At 41.9% G+C, this 13,678-nt stretch overlaps 1 protein-coding gene across 11 annotated transcripts in view; it reads left to right on the forward strand.

Annotated features, from left to right (window-relative positions):
- Positions 1-13,678, forward strand: part of ZNF827 (zinc finger protein 827) — a 176,062-nt gene that overhangs the window by 90,655 nt on the left and 71,729 nt on the right. For all 11 annotated transcript variants that reach the window (XR_006709489.1, XR_006709490.1, XR_006709491.1 and 8 more), the window contains exons 6-7: positions 1,388-1,627; positions 4,184-4,241. Coding sequence is in view for 8 of the 11 variants with exons in the window: in XM_045466484.1 (XP_045322440.1) it covers positions 1,388-1,627; positions 4,184-4,241 (298 nt within the window). In the remaining 3 variants the exon portion in view is untranslated. The remainder of the gene's footprint in view (positions 1-1,387; positions 1,628-4,183; positions 4,242-13,678) is intronic.

Consider the following 13,678-nt stretch of genomic DNA (forward strand, 5'->3'; position numbering starts at 1 on the left):
TGGGTGGCTTATAAATGACAAAAATTTCTTTCTCACAGATCTGGAGGCTGGGAAGTCCAAAATCAAGGAGTTCAAGTATTTGCTGTCTGGGAGCTCTCTGGGGTCTTTTTTATAAGGCACTTATCCATTCGTGAGGGCTCCACTCTCATGACTGACTAATCACCTCGCAAAGGCCCCGCTTCCAGATTCATATTGGGGATGAGGTTTCAATATATTAATTCGGGGGTGGAGTGGGGCACATTTTCAGTCCAAAGCACTGTCTCTGTTTTCACATGCCCTTTTCCACTGTGTCTTGTCCTCATCTATAAGGACACTTATCACTGGATTTAGGGCCTCCCTGGATGATCTAGAACAATCTCATCTTGAGATCTTTAATTTAATCATATCTGCAAATACATTTTTTCCAAATAAGTGGCATTCACAACTTCCCGAGATTAGGATGTAGACATATTTTGAGGGGCCACTATTTGCTATCTATCTGTCTCTTTTTTTTTCTCCCAGAATGCTGAGTACGCTGTAGTTACTAGTAAATGCTTATTGATTCGAAAGTGTGCTCATTTTAAAGTGACCCAAATTAATGGTCTGATTGCCTGCACACTTTGTTTCAAAGATGCTGTCATTAGCTCTAAGGACTGCACGGACATAAAGACACTCTGACTTTACAAGGCGAATATATGTTTCGGACTAAAGATCAAACATCTAATAGTCACACCTAAAGCAACAACAGTCAGTAAATTGAACCATTATTATAACCTGTAAGATTGCTATTTTTCTCAGCGTCGATCCTTGGGCTACAATTAACTTCCTAGGTGGTCTTGAGGATTACTAGCTCCCAGCAAGGTATAAGTGTCTCAGTTGAATCGACCCTATTTACCCTTTATTAATTTAGATGCCCTAGAAGAGAGAGAAGAAAAATTGGGCAGAGCTTTAAAGATAGAGGGAGACAATCGTAGTATTAATATGCTTGCTTTTATTTGATTTGCTGAAATTGCGTAAGTTCTAAAACAAGGGCAGGCATTCACCATGTTCTCCTTAGTTCTGCAAGCGGCGTGGCAGAGAGGATGGAGTGCATGGGGGGAGTGGTCAGGAGACCCTGGGCACGGAACCCGAGTGCTGGATCTGGAGACCCAGGCCTGGTTCTGCTGCCGCTGCTATGGCCTTGGGCAAGTCACTTCATTTCTCTGGGTGTCCGCTCAGAAAACCTTTTCAGGAAACCAGGTGGGCTGGACGAAGTAGTGTTTGAAACTGTGTTTCTTCTGAGCTGTGGTGCTCTTCTCACCTGCTCCCAGACGCAATCCTCATGGTTCTCTCTGTGATGAGAAACTGGATTTGGTTCAGAATTTTAAAACCGTGGTGTTCTTGTTTCTCCTCGTCCACCTGCTTGCAGCGGAAAGCTACAAGGAAACTCAGATGGTGAAGATTAAAGAGGAGCCCATGGAGGTTGACATCCAGGACTCGCATGTCTCAGTATCACCCAGCCGGAATGTTGGCTATAGCACTTTAATCGGGCGAGAGAAAACCGAACCCTTACAGAAGATGCCAGAGGGCAGAGTGCCCCCAGAGAGAAACCTCTTCAGTCAGGATATCTCTGTGAAGATGGCTTCCGAGCTTCTCTTTCAACTGTCAGGTATGTTTCTGTGCAGAAAAATGTCAATAATTGGGAATAATTGGAAGGAAAGCCACTCTAACAAAGCAAAAAACACCTGCATTATAGATTTGTCAGACAGAAATCAATTTTGTTACTTTAACACCCATGCTGCCACTCAAACTAACGGTTAATAAAACGTTGCCAAGTAGAACTCCTGCCAAACTTTCGTTAATAAATAGTTAAGAATCATTTGAAATTAGAACTCTATTCAATTCTGTGCAAATGATCCCTGTTGTCTAGGCGAAACATCTCACCTCTAATTTTGCTTAGGCAGTTGATCTGATTAGCAGCCTTTTTTTTCTCCCCTAACGTTCAAAAGATAAACTTCGATTTACTCCAACAGTGACTGAATTACCATGAATTCCAAATTAGTGTGGTTTGAATTAAGGAGATCGTACTGTTTCTAGCCAAAAGAAAAGAAAAAAAAATCAAGGAAAAGGAAAAGATGAAAATATGAGGACTCTTTCCAGCTATAGCCTTATAGAGCATTTTCTGTAAACCAATGTTTCTACTTTAAATACTTGGAGTTTACAGGTGTAGGAATTACCAGCTCTGATAGAACAGACAAGGGTCCTATTTGTTTCCTTTGTTAACTCTTTCAGACTGCATACTGTTTGTCCTTAACAAATTTAATATGCTGTTATTATTTGGACATGATTGAGATTGAAGATACCTACACATACAGGATTCAGATTTGTAAGAAATACACATACCTTGTCGGTAGTCAAGCATTGGCTTACATATGGAAGTTCATGCATCAGTAAAGTTTGTTACAATGTTTGATAAACTCTGTTTGTTATGGATAACATATTCAAAACACCATGAGATGTCTCATTATTTAAGCATTCACTTGTTTTCCCCGCTAAGAAAAGTATCGGGGAAGAGAAAAGAAGCTGCTAGAATCTGCATGCCATCATGATAGTTCACCTTCTTGTTAGCCTGGTAACACACCCCAGTGCTTGAAACTATCAGTTGGTCCTGAAAATGGTGACCTCCCAGTTCTCGAACAAGGATTGTATCTGTGCAAAGTTCTGCAGTAACAGAAATAGTTAATTCTGTAAACTTAACAGGACACGCAGATCTCTGCAAGCTCCCAAAAGCTCCAAATCATGCAAGATGCATTTTTTTTTTAAAGCAGGCTGAAAGTGTATCTAAAAACAATGTAACTTTGGGGGCGCATGGGTGGCTCAGTCCATTAAGCATCCGACTTTGGGCTCAGGTCTTGATCTCACAGTTCATGAGTGCGAGCCCCACATCGGGCTCTGTGCTGACAGCTCAGGGCCTGGAGCCTGCTTCGGATTCTGTGTCTCCCCCTCTCTGTGTCCCTCCTGTGTTCGTGCTCTGTCTCTCAAAACTAAATAAATGTTTAGTTGATTTATTTATTTAGTTTTGAAAATTACTTAGCAGTTAAAATTTGCACAAGTGAGGCCAGTGTGGTTCTTTTCAGAAAGTCTCTGTCTCTAACAGTACATTATCACTGTCTACTATCAGCGAAAAACTTTCTGTGGAAGAGTTCTCACCCTAGCACTGTCACTTACTGCCTGGGTGACCTCAGGCAAATCTTGGAGCCTCTATTTCCTGCTCTCTGAAAGAATACTGCCTCTGAATCCAAATTCACCCCCCCGTCGTTGTTCAGCGGACAGAAAGCAACTGTCCACACCCAGGTGTGCATGCCATAGCTTCAGACCAGTGTTACAAAGTATTGGACAGATGTTGTAAACCTTTCGTTTTCCCAAATATCTGGGAACTCCCTACGATCTGGAGTTTTTTGCTTGCCCTGCCATGGAAATCTGAAACCCCTGCAAAGTTGGCCAGGTTTTCTCCGCATACTTGAGCCATTGAGAGCTGTGACAGGGCAGAATCCTCACATTTGAACTGGATCGGGAAGGCCGGAGTTCAACTTTTGTGTTCTTGAAAGCTAATTAAATAATTTCTGACAGCTGGTAGATACAGACCTCAAGACAGAGTAAGGGAGGGTGTACCTCTGCTTGGCTAATGATATTTTTTGTCCCTCGTGACATTTATCAGAATAAGCGCTTGATGACTGCAGAGCCCAGAGGTCTTGTGGCTGTTTTTATATCCCCTCTCACAAAGGGGCCTGACAATACGGAATGCTTAAAGGTTGTCATCAAAGTCAGAAGCGGAACACTTGCAACCACTGCAGTTTTCGTGCTGAATCAGAGGAAAGCAGAAATTTTCGGCTGGGGAAAGATACAGTAGAAATAGCTGTTTTTGTGCACATCTCTGTCTGTGTATATGTACTTATTAAGGCCTCATTAAAATCTGACAACACACTTAAAATTTGTTAGTAACTGTTTCCCTTTGATTGGTTTTTACTAAAATATTTTTGCGGAGGCTCTCTATATGCTTTTCATGATTGTCTTTGTGAGTAAGACAGGGAGGGTTTGCATACTTACAAAAGAAAACCGCAGGAGGGAAAAAGAAACGCTAAGGGAGTTTCTGCTTAAGCCTTAGAAGATACAAATTGAGTAAGAACGACCTGAAAGGTGTATGTTTCATTCTTTCTCCTTACAGAAAAAGTGAGCAAAGAGAACAATCACACAAAAGAAAACACCATTCGGACGACCACCAGGTAGGTCATTTTATTGCGGGAGGGGTCCCCTCAGAGCGCCCTCTGTGTGGGGCCATCAGGCCCCAATCACGTGTTGCACATTGGTCCCCAAGCTGTTTTCTCCCACGGGGTTCAAAGGAGTCATGCCCTTTGCCACCAGTTTGTGTTAACAATTTGACAGAAACAACACAGAAAGGAAGGTAACCAAGGGGGAGGACCACTAATATTTATCAAACATCTAAGAGCTGGTGCTTGGCTGGAGAATTTTTCATATGTTCTCCTTTCTTATTACTCACAGTAGTTTTGTGAAGTAGATAATATTCTCCTCTTTGCAGAAGTTTCTTGACTTGGGAGTTTAAACGGCCGTGCAGCTGTAATTGGGAGCCGGGTCTGTATCTCAGGAAGGCCTCCCCCGCTCAGTCGGTAGACCAAGGTTTTACTGCAGCTGTGCTCCTGAGTAGCTCGGCAGCTGGGGACTGATAATTTGTCACCAAGGATATCACAGCATTGTGAGGAGGGCAAAAAAATTTAAAGCAGAAGAAAATGCTTGAAAAGGCCGCAGGAAAGCCATTATTGCTAACAGCTGAACATAAGGAAGCTTTCCATTTGCCAAAGGCAGTTTGAGGAGGTCAGCCAGTGGCGCTGCTCCTCCCCATCCGTTTGCCATAGAAAAGGTAGGGGTCCAGCCAGTGGCGGTGCTCCTCCCCGGCCTGGAAGGCCATCCAGACCTGAACGGTTCTGCGCAAGCTCCAACAAGTGCACACCCCACCCCTGCGGAAAAAGGAAACCCTGGGCGGGGGGTGGGATGCAACCTCTAGCTTTGAAGGACCATTCCCCACCCCCACCCCAGGCCACCCCCCCAGCTTCTGAGTTAGCCCAACATGCAGGCTTTACCGAATGAAATAGGAACAGAGACTAGGAGGTGTCAGCTACCAAGAAGGCTTTAAATGAAGGAACTTTGCTTTCCTGAGCAAACTTAGCAAATTCTTCCTAATGGGAACAGTTGACCGGTTTTGTCTTTTTAATTCTTGCAATGAAAGATAAATATGCTTTTCTTTTTGAGGCGGTATGAACTGTCTCATCAGGCACATGAACGGTGCTCATTTGAACCTTAACCCGAGTTGTTGTTGTTGTTTTTTTAATTCTATGAATTGGAATTTAGAAATATCAAATATCAAACAGTAATTAAAACAGAGCAAGCTGGCCTCGCACAAAGTTCACGGCGCATTAGGGAAGGGAAACCTGCCGTTACAGACCAGAACAGTGGTGCTGGCCTTGTCTCTCTGTATAAGTACGCGGGTGGAAAACGGGGCTCGCGATCTTGTCTGCGCATTGTTTTGGGAAATGGGTCTGGGGGCTGGGAGGGCTATTTGTCTATTAAGTTAGTTGCTCAAACAGGAAATGTAAGCCGCTGCAGATTCCAGTGGACCTTCTGCATGTATTCTGAAGACCATTTAATAAGTCTTGTGTCCATGGGTGTAAACACGTGAAATTGTCCCGCTTGGGAGATACTGAAAGACAGCAGACGAAAAATAATAAATGTTAATTTTAATTTGCAGTCCTAGGTGTCTTGAAGTGTCATGAATCTAGGTTTCCTAGAAGCAGAGCCAGAGATAGGGATCTGGGAACGGGTTTTATTGAGGGAGTGCGCTCAGACGACCATGCTGGGCCGTGAAGGGGCAGGAGAGGGAAGGGGAGGTTGTGGAGCAAGGACGCGGTTTTCACCGGATTCCAGCTTCAGCTCGATCCCACAGAGAATTCTGGAGCATGAATTGCACCACAGGGTAAAGCCTGCCTGGCGGCAAGGGGGCCGACTCTTTGGACCACCGCTCCTCGCCATACTATTCACTAGCTTCAGGTCACCTCCAGCCAGGGTTGAGTAGCCTCCTAGCTGCAGGGGCTCCAATGGCGAAGGCAGTTCTCTCGCTCGCTGTTAGCAACCAGCACCGCCAGCCGCTTGCGGATGAGTGCGGTAATGCAGGAAAGGAGCTGTGGGCAGGACCCAACAGCACCCCCTGTGGTGGTTTTCTGGTGCATCTTTAGGATAACCTAGTATTTATACAACAGAAAGGTGTGCTGCGAAGCCATGTTATTTTATGCTTTTCAGGTGTTCTCTGGGAAGAGTAAAAGGAGGTTTGAACCAGTCCCAAATGAGTGAAATGCGTCTCATAGTCTACATTTCCTTGGCTGGAGCTAGAGCATAATTATAGGATAGAAGAAAAAAATTTTTTAGTCATTTGGCAAAAATGAAGCAATCCTTAAATTCTTCTCTTGCTGGGAGATTATGAGTAAGAAGAAATCCAAATGAGATCTTTTGCCCAAAGCAAAGTAGGGGGCTTGCTGTGAGCCCCTGACATGGTATAGTGTTCAGAAACCAGTGTTACAGAATTCTTGGTTTATTCTTCTATAGAATCCTTGGTGTGTTTTTATTTTTCCTTTGAGTAGGAACTTGTTCAATTAGCCTCTCCTCAAATAGATCTCTTTCTTACCTTCTCACCTCATTACTTCAGGCGGAACAGAATCAAGTGGCTTTGTGCCAAGAAATCCTCTTTAACTTCAGTTAACTGATAACAGGGATGGGGGGGAAATGCCAACTACCTCTCTTCTTTTTTGATTCCTGTTTTAGAAGGAGCTCTTATTTTGCATGCACAAGGTCAGATCATGGGAGTTTTGTTTTAAGGTATGATTTGCGATACTTTTCAAAAAAGATTGATATCAAGCCTCAAAATGTCCTTATCCCCAGATATTTAGGTAGTACTTAGTGGGATCTTCTATATTTTCCAGAAGAAGCTCACTGTCCAGAACGATGGCTCCTGATTGCAGTCAAGATCAGAATCTGCCATGTTTGAGGGTTGCTAGGTACATTGAAGATAGTTTAACTGAGATCAATTCTTCCAAATGCCAGGGGTGCCTGAGCCCCCTCCACTCCATGAGATCTCCTCCTGCCCCTAAGGTCTGGATATCCAGGGGGCCGAGGGCAGATGTGCAGTACTGAAGAGAGAAGCTGATTCTTTCCCTGTCCTGTACAAATCCGTAACTCTGTGCACAGTTGTTTGTCATTTTTGGTCTTGACTCTCATTCCAACTGCAGGAACTAAGAAAAAGTGCAGCAGCCTAGAAAGAAACATTGTAACTCAGCATTCCAACATGTGCTTACCAAGGTGCCGATTTCCATGCCTGGGCATGAAGCTTGTGGATGCATGTGCAGCCCACTGTCCTCCATGGCGCTGACAGTTACACCTCCCTCCTCGTCAGATCCTTTCCATTGGCAATTCTGCTGTTTGTTAATACCTCTATTATAAGATGGGCAGATATGGAGAGAGAAAACGATGTTAGCATTCCTTGTTAGCAATTTTTTGAAACCAGGTTTAGGTGAAACTAAAGGTTGAAACTAATAACTAGCAAGTTTCTGAATCATTGGCTTTCTACCTCATTTTTTTAAAAAACTCTTTCAATGGAAAATGTCAAACATATACAAAAGTAGGGAATGTGCCCATCACTCAGTTTGAACAGTTATCATCTCATGACCTATGTTGACAGGGCCCCTCCTTTTGTTCTCCATCCCCCTAAATTATTTTCAAGCAAATCCCAGACATCATTTTAAGGACTTGTTTGAAAATGCCTTTTTTTTTTTTTTTCATCCCAAGAACTGAGACTCAGCTACTTAAATAATATCATCTTCCCCAAAGTAAAAAACAATCTACCAAAGTGCCATGTGGCCAGGCAAAGAAATCAATCTACTTAACAGCTGGAATGATTGGATCATGTGGTCCCACTCACCAACGCCTTGGCCTTAACCTTTCCACCCTTGTTTGTGCCCTCCTAGGGGCCCCTTCACCGAATCAGTCCTTTAGTTGGAACTTCGCTGTAAATGCTAAAACAGCAGTTCTTTTTGCCTGTTTAACCTCAGAGTCCAGCAAATTCAATCTAAGGGTAAAGAAGGCTGTGTGTCTCCTTTGAGATAGTGTGTGGACTGAGCGTTCTTAATGCCATTCTACCTGATGAATGAGATGAGGAGATAGTCCGGCCAGACCCAGGAGAACAGAAGGACTGAACACTTAAGAGACTAATAAAATCCTGATTTTTCTGTTTCCTTTCCTAGCACAAGCCTAGATTCTGCAGGGAATAGATAACCAGCTAATATGTATCATTTGTTGATGAAAATATATGAGGCATGATATCATAACCAGATCCCAAAGTTTAATGGAATAAAAAGAAGATCTACATCTTCTGACATGGACCATCACCCAGCCAGATGCTGGATAAGATCGAAATAGGAAAATGGAACCCTAGAGTAAGAATCAGATAGCTCCTGGCAGGTGAATTGGATATGCTCAATGTTGTGTAACATCAGGAACGTCAAACAATGGCTGCCAAGAACCCTCTCTTGGTTATTTGTTCTCCCTTTTACCCATTAATAATTCAGTGTCCTCGGGGATATAAGATTGCAGGCCTTAAGAAAAACTTCTCACACCTGGTTTGCTTTATTCCAAAAGCAAGGAAGCATTTGCCCGAATTGTCCTTTTCTCCACTATAAGACAAAAAGCAGAAGTGGGAAAATCAGAGAAAGGTAGACTCATATCCTGCTGTGCCAACCAACATTTAATTTGCCCAATTTTCAGAACTTGAAATGTGGGCTATTTGTTATGATTTAGATAATGGCTCTTACAGTGCTTACTAAAAGACATATGCACTTGGAGGTATCCAATATAGAATTTTCCTGTGTGATGGTTTGAATGCATGTCCTTAAATATTTATGATTCAGTAATAGAAATTGCACACATTTAGAAAAGCATGACGTGCTGCCTCAATTTATATAGTTTCCTCTTTTCATTTTTTGGAAGGCAAAAGAGAATAATGCTCTATTACCTTAAAAAGTAAAAGATTACTCACAAAGAATACCAGATTAGACAAAAACGATTAAGAAAAAAAAAAAAAACAAGAAAGAGAGCAAATGAAATTGGTGATTGTTGAGTAGCTCTCCACATAGTCTCATTACCCATTGAATTTTAGGACTTTAAAATTAAATGCATTGAGATTCCATTTCTAAAAAAAATGGAAATTGCTACTAATTTCATGGAGTCCCTTCAGTTAAGATATTCACTGCTTTTTTTGGTGAAGTCAAGGCTCTTGGTGGGCCATATGGTGCCACTGCAAATTTTAAGACACCCTTCCTGAAGATACTGCCATCTGCTGGAATATTGTCACAATAAATACATAAATCTCTGGTATCTGTGGAGGTGTGTGGTGCCTTTGTGCAGTGCACAACCTGCACCACTGTCTGCAGCTGCTCTGACACAACTGTTGACCTAAGTGTCTTTTCACTGGTAATACATCCTTTTCAACTTACATTTGAGTTTTTATTTTTCAGAGAAATTAAAACTCATTCCTGAGAATAGTAGGATATATATATAATCTCAATGGCCTGAAATTGTTGCTGCCACTTGGACTTTTTCCTTATTTGACCAAACCTTTCTTAGTACTTTTATCTATTCCTACACTCCATTGTCCTGTAAGCATCGCCTCTGCCATTTTTCTTTCCATCTGTGATATCTATATTGAACTGTTATAGTTGAAACAATACACTGCCAGAACCGTTTGGTATCGTGTTACTCTGAAGAGACAGGTTTAAATCTCCTTTTGAGGATCTAAAGAGGGCTGTGCCTTTTCCTCATTTCCCACGAGTCTGCCATCTTTATTTCTCCTGCCTTGCAACAGTGTTCGTTGTTGTTTGTATAACTCAGAATAGCCAGGGATGAAGCATACATTTGTAACTCTCTGTAAGTAGACATCTAGCTTTCTCTCTTAGCCACCTTTGACAAATTAAGCAGGGGTGACATGACCAAAAGGTATATGCGACTCAGGTGCTAGTTCAATCCCGTTGTTCTTTTCTGGGATTTTCTCTTGAGTGTGTCTCCACAGTTTTTACTAGGAATATATCAGGTACGCAAGGGTTGACCTCTAGTTTGGGGGTGAGAAGCCCTCTTGGATGATGCAACAGGCCAGGAAGCATCCATATCGCACTGGCGTTACCTACAGCATCCACAGGACAGAGTCTTGCATCACTGCAGGGAAGACTGCGTTCATCTAGTCTCCGCTCACCTCAGCAGAAAGCCCCTTGTCCTTGTTGATGCTCAGAGTCAGGTTCCTGTGGGAGATCCAGGTCCCTCGCAAGCTGACATTTTGCAGATCCGGATATGCAGGTTCATTTCCTTGGCCTGCGGTTGGCTCTGGCTCCCGGGGTCTGGCCTCCCCGCCACAGCGGCCCTCCACAAGGCCTGGCATTGTGCTTCTCGTCCTGAGAAGTTTCCTGGCTCCAGAGTGGATGAATGCTCACAGCACCAGCAGGAATTGTTCCTGAAAACGTGGTGTTAGGTTGTACAGATTGGCCTGCCTCTGAGACAACCCTAAATAGAAGGCATTTGTGCTTTTGCAAGAAGAAAATAAAAACATCGCCAATATCTACTTCTTTGTAAGATGCTCTGTTTTTCTTCTGTATTTTCAACAGCCTCTCTATGCCATAGCTTTTGGCCCTTCTCCAGCTGGAGTTGACGGATACTGGTGGAATCATAATTTACATACAGTTGTCCCTGCCTATGTCTTAAAACTGCCTTCAATCAGGGGTACCTGGGTGGCTTAGTCAGTTGAGCGTCCAACTTCAGCTCAGGTCATGATCTCATGGTTTGTGTGTTCGAGGTCCGTGTCAGGCTCTGTGCTGACATCTCAGAGCCTGGAGCCTGCTTCGGATTCTGTGTCTCCCTCTCTCTCTGCCCCTCCCCCACTTGCTCTCTCTCTCTCTCTCTCTCTCTCTCAAAAGTGAATAAACATTAAAAAATATTTTTAAAATAACTTATTTCTAGAGAATATTGGAGAGCATAAAGAAGAAAAAAACAATCTTTATAATCAATCCTGCTACTTAGAGACAGCCACTGCTAAGTTGGTCGTTCTTCTCCTGGCTGAAGTTTACATCCATTTATATACACATACTTTTCCTATAAAAATTGGATCTTACTATATATACAGTTTTGCAGGTTTCTCTTTTCACCCAGAAGTATATTAAGAACTTCTTTCTGTGTCAGTAAACATAACTCAATATTATTCTTTTAATGTTTACGTATTATTCAGTGTTTGCATGTGTCATAATTTATTTCATCAGCCCCCTGTTATTAGATATCAAGGGTTTGGTTTTGTTTTGTTTTCCCAAGTTGTTGCTAATATAAACAATCTGGGGATAAATTGACTCAAAAAAGCACTCAGTTTTCAGGCTTTTGCATGAATTGTCTAATTGACTTTCCAAAAAGTTGAATCTACAATTCTACCAGAAGCTAATGAGAGAGAGAGAGAGAGAGAGAGAGAGAGAGAATATTTTAAAGGTCTTCTGCTTTATCATTAATTTTTTTTTAACAGTTGGGAGGTTAAAAATTATATTTTATAGTTAAAATCTTTGTATTGATTGATTCTTAATGATGTCAAGCATTTTCTTCATGGAGAGGCATTTGTATTCGTTCTTTTGTATATTTTCTCTTATTGTCATTTATTATCCTGTTTGGTGGTTTGGGTTGGAATTTTTGTTTGGTTGTTATTGATTTTTTTATTATGAAAAATTTCAAAACAGAACAGAAGGATAATGAAATAAACCACCATATTCCTATCACCCACTGAAAAAACATTTGTCACACTTTACTTCACAACCCTTTTCTATACTTTAAGATCACATATACTTTAAAAAACCCTATACTTTATTTTTTTTAATTTTTTTTAATTTTTTTTCAATGTTTATTTATTTTTGAGACAGAGAGAGACAGAGCATGAATGGGGGAGGGTCAGAGAGAGAGGGAGACACAGAATCTGAAGCAGGCTCCAGGCTCTGAGCCGTCAGCACAGAGCCCGATGCGGGGCTCAAACTCACGGACCATAAGATCATGACCTGAGCCGATGTCGGACGCTTAACCGACTGAGCCACCCAGGCACCCCAAAAAAATCCTATACTTTAAAATCACATCCCAGACATCATAACATTCAGTTGCAGAGTCTTTAATATAGATCTCTGAAAAGATAAGGATATTTTCGACAATATCATTGTACACCATACAGAATTAACAACACATTTGATTGTTTTTTAATTGCTGAGAAAGTTCTATTTGATTGGTGCCAGCTGAGTATGCAGTCATGTCAGTGGGCCAGGAGGAGAAGGAGGACATTTTAGCTTTCTTGTCAACTCTGAAAATTAAAGATGAAAATCTGGGGCTTATATGAGCAGTATAATGACCTTGGTTCTCATCTGCCCACAAGCCCCCTTTAGAAACCCACTGAGTCTGCAATGCAAGCCTCAGTTTGTAGACAAATGTCCTGGCTGATGCCTGCCGATGGGTAGCAATTAATTCACGCTTTATTCACTGCAATCCTTTCTTAGAAAATGTGTGCACCCAATGTGATCGATGACTGGGTTTCCAGGCCTGCCCACTGGGGTCATCAGTGGTCTTCTCTGTTGTGTCCCCTCCCAAGCTTGAATGGGGAACTTGCTGTTTCAGATGGTCAGAGTTGTCTTCAGGTCTAAGGCTTGCAATCATTTTTACTCTTGGGCACTCTTCTCCATCCCTATGTTCAAATTCTTTTATTAAAATAAGTAAGTACATACATAAAATCATTCAAGAATAGGGCATCCTTATTTCTCTGGTGTTGCAAAGAGAAGGACAGTGTTCATGAACACCATTGAAGCTGTTTTCATTCATTATAGATGATTATCTTTTTAACTGACTGCTAGAATGTTCATAGGAAAATTGGCACCGACTGGTATACCTAAAATATCTGGGCCCGTTTCAGAAGAAATAGCTAATCACTCATCCAAAGAGAAACTGAGGGCCGAAGCTGGAAGTTTGGGAGGAGCACATACAGTCCAACATGACATATAGTGATTGCTATACCTTAGCAAAATGACCTTGCCAGCGTTTTTATAAAGTGCTAAAAATTCTTTTACAAGGATCTGTGGAACTGAGTATTTAACATATTTCCAATGCAATCATTTATAAATGTTACAAAACACATAGATATGTAAGTATATAAAAATATTTTAAGTATCTATTATTCTATTATAAACTATTGACAAAGAAAGTAATCAAGGCCAGTAATATTTGAGATAAAAAGAAACACTTCCTACAAATTCACACGTTAATCATGAAAATTAAGTTGGAAATGAAATAATGTTACTTGACCTTTTATAAAAAATGAGATATCTGGGGCACCTGGGTGGCTCAGTCGGTTAAGCGGCCGACTTCAGCTCAGGTCATGATCTCGCGGTCCGTGAGTTCGAGCCCGCGTCGGGCTCTGTGCTGATGGCTCAGAGTCTGGAGCCCGTTTCGGATTCTGTGTCTCCCTCTCTCTCTGCCCCTCCCCCGTTCATGCTCTGTCTCTCTCTGTCTCAAAAATAAATAAACGTTAAAAAAAAAATTAAAAAAAAAA

This window comes from Leopardus geoffroyi, chromosome B1, assembly GCF_018350155.1.
Source record: "Leopardus geoffroyi isolate Oge1 chromosome B1, O.geoffroyi_Oge1_pat1.0, whole genome shotgun sequence".
Classification (NCBI taxonomy): Eukaryota; Metazoa; Chordata; class Mammalia; order Carnivora; family Felidae; genus Leopardus; species Leopardus geoffroyi.